This window comes from Varanus komodoensis, unplaced genomic scaffold, assembly GCF_004798865.1.
Source record: "Varanus komodoensis strain SLA01 unplaced genomic scaffold, ASM479886v1 scaffold30, whole genome shotgun sequence".
NCBI lineage: Eukaryota > Metazoa > Chordata > Lepidosauria > Squamata > Varanidae > Varanus > Varanus komodoensis.
This window is the reverse complement of record NW_025335762.1, coordinates 12,488,054-12,490,371: the sequence shown is the minus strand read 5'-3', so window position 1 is coordinate 12,490,371 and position 2,318 is coordinate 12,488,054. Positions and strand designations below refer to the sequence as shown.

The window sequence follows — 2,318 nt, the reverse complement described above, 5'->3', positions numbered from 1 at the left end:
CAGTCTGACGATTTCTCCGGGGCCTCCCCGTGACTGCTCCCTTCTGCCAGGGAGTCAAAGGATGAACACCTCTCCCCCTCACTTGGGAACGAGCCCAAATGACCTGACTGGGTCTTGAATTTGAGCAGACATGGATAGGGTTGTGCTGCAGATTAAGTTGCAGTTTTTTTTTGGGGGGCCAGAGAAGAGAGGGGAGCAGCGGGCATCTTGCATGATGGCCTGCCTCACAATTTATTGCACCTTGGTGCCTGGCTCCAGGGAGATCAAATCCCAAGAGGGTGAAGTGACCAGGAACTTGAATAGAAAGCAGATCAAATATAGCCTGGTGAATATCTCCCAGGATAATGACCACCCAAAAGCCATCCCTCCCCAGGTTTTCAATGGGGACCACTTCTGTGGAGACTATGAATGGATTGTGGGAGCACTGGGACAGAACGTCCTGCTGGAATTCCTGAAGTTAGCTTGAGTGCGTTTCTTCCTCAACCCCATTTCTTCTTCCACCCCAAAACCCCCTACCCCTGGACTTTGCATTCTGCATTCCTAATGGCTCGCCACCTAACTTCCTAGGTGCTTGTCATCCTTTCCCAGCGCTGTGAGACCAAACCTCTTTCCAGCTGCCTCCATGTTCTGTTACCTGCGTCCCTCTCACTGTTCTCTTCAGAGACTTTGCACATTCCTGTGAATGCCCCTGGCCTTCCTGCTCCAGTCTCTGTGGATGGAGAACTCTTTCCAATGTCCTTGGCTGGAGATGGAGCTGTCCCCAGTCTTTTCTCAAGCTAACCTTCTCATGGAAAGGAAAGGGTGGGCTTTTTTACCACAGGTTGCCCTTCCGTTTGGCTTCTGCACTTCTTCCATTCTGACCCAGGAAGCAGGTGTCTACTATCATGAGAATAGTTTTTCTTACAGCAATGCAAAAACACTGCACAATGTTGTATGCTGAAATTCCTGCCTCTGCCAGAGAGGTAGGTGGACATCTATACCTGCCAACTACTTCAGTGCAGCTTAGGCCCTCTTAGAAAAGGAATTTTCAAGAGGATGGTGAGAGCAGATCTTGTATTCCATGAGTGCATTCCCACCCCAGTTTGGCAGTGGGAAAACTCTCCCTCCTTCCTCACGGCCAGGGGAGCACACATATAATTTGAAGTCTAGTCTTGCAGCAGCTGTTCTAGGCTTTCTTTTTTGGAACCAGCTCTTTGCAATATGGACCAAATGCATTTTCATTTTTTTTCCTTGCTAAAGCCGGTTTGTAAATGGCCAGCTTTTCTGAGATGCTATTAAATGTTGCTAAAAACCTCAAAAAATGTGTGGCTTTTGGGACCACCTGTGTAGAGTGTGACAGTTTGTATAGACCACATAAGCAATGGGCAATGTGTGGATCTGAGATGTTGTTGGATTGCTCCTCCTCCCATCACTCCGCATGAGCTGTGCTGGCTGGGGCTGATGGGAGGAAAGGAAGGGCTGATGGGAGTTGCAGGCTACCAACACTGAAAGCCACACAGTTCCCATACCTGGATGGCATCATCCCTTCTCCTTTCCAGCAGGGCGTTCCTGTGATGTTCAGCTCATCCCATTGCCTATAAGGGGGTCTCCTGCTAAAACCCAAGATCAAAAAGTATCATACCCTTGGCTCAACCCACTCATTCTTCCTGCAAAAGCCTCTGCATGATCTTGGTTTCACTGTGAGGCAATCCCAGGTAAGTCCTTTGCCTCTGTCCTCTCCTGTAAGGGAATTTTGGGTTAGAATGTTTGTTGACTCTCATTTCTGCAACTAGCTAAGAAAACAGTCTTCACTGAAGCCTCATAGGCAGAGTCGTTCAAAGTTTCCATGTCTGCTCGAGGCTATTTTTTCACAGAACACATCAAAAGCCAGAAGCCTCATTTATTTATTTATTACATGTGTATAAGTACTTTGAGCAATGAGTATCAATTTCTGGATTTCCAGAACTTCTGATTGTTGCAGCGGTCTTTGACACAGCAGAGCATATAATGCTCAGTTTTATGAAGATTCTTGTATCTCACAGTACGACAAGTTCCACTGCAGCCATATTCCACATGTTGTAAATGGCCACCTGGACAAGGAAACCAAGAAAGAGAATCTTGGGGATTCTAGTCTAAACATCTGGAGGACATAAGATGGCAGAAGAATGGTACACTTTTGCTCCCTCTTACTTACAGTTGCTATGGAATAAATTGAATTTACTTACTGGCCAAAGCAACCACAGTTCCCTGGGTGGTATAAAATGCATTGGCACCACACAGTAAACATTAAAGCAATACATAGAAATGCCGCAGAAGAAACCCAGATAAAACTCATATCA

General features: G+C 46.6%; 1 protein-coding gene across 1 annotated transcript; it reads left to right on the top strand.

Annotated features, from left to right (window-relative positions):
• The first annotated feature begins 214 nt into the window (after positions 1-214).
• On the top strand, positions 215-489 carry LOC123027176 (SH3 domain-binding glutamic acid-rich-like protein 3). Its single transcript, XM_044437688.1, has one exon. It carries the CDS (start codon positions 215-217, stop codon positions 464-466), a length of 252 nt encoding a protein of 83 aa, XP_044293623.1. The 3' UTR covers positions 467-489.
• The last annotated feature ends 1,829 nt before the right edge of the window (positions 490-2,318 follow it).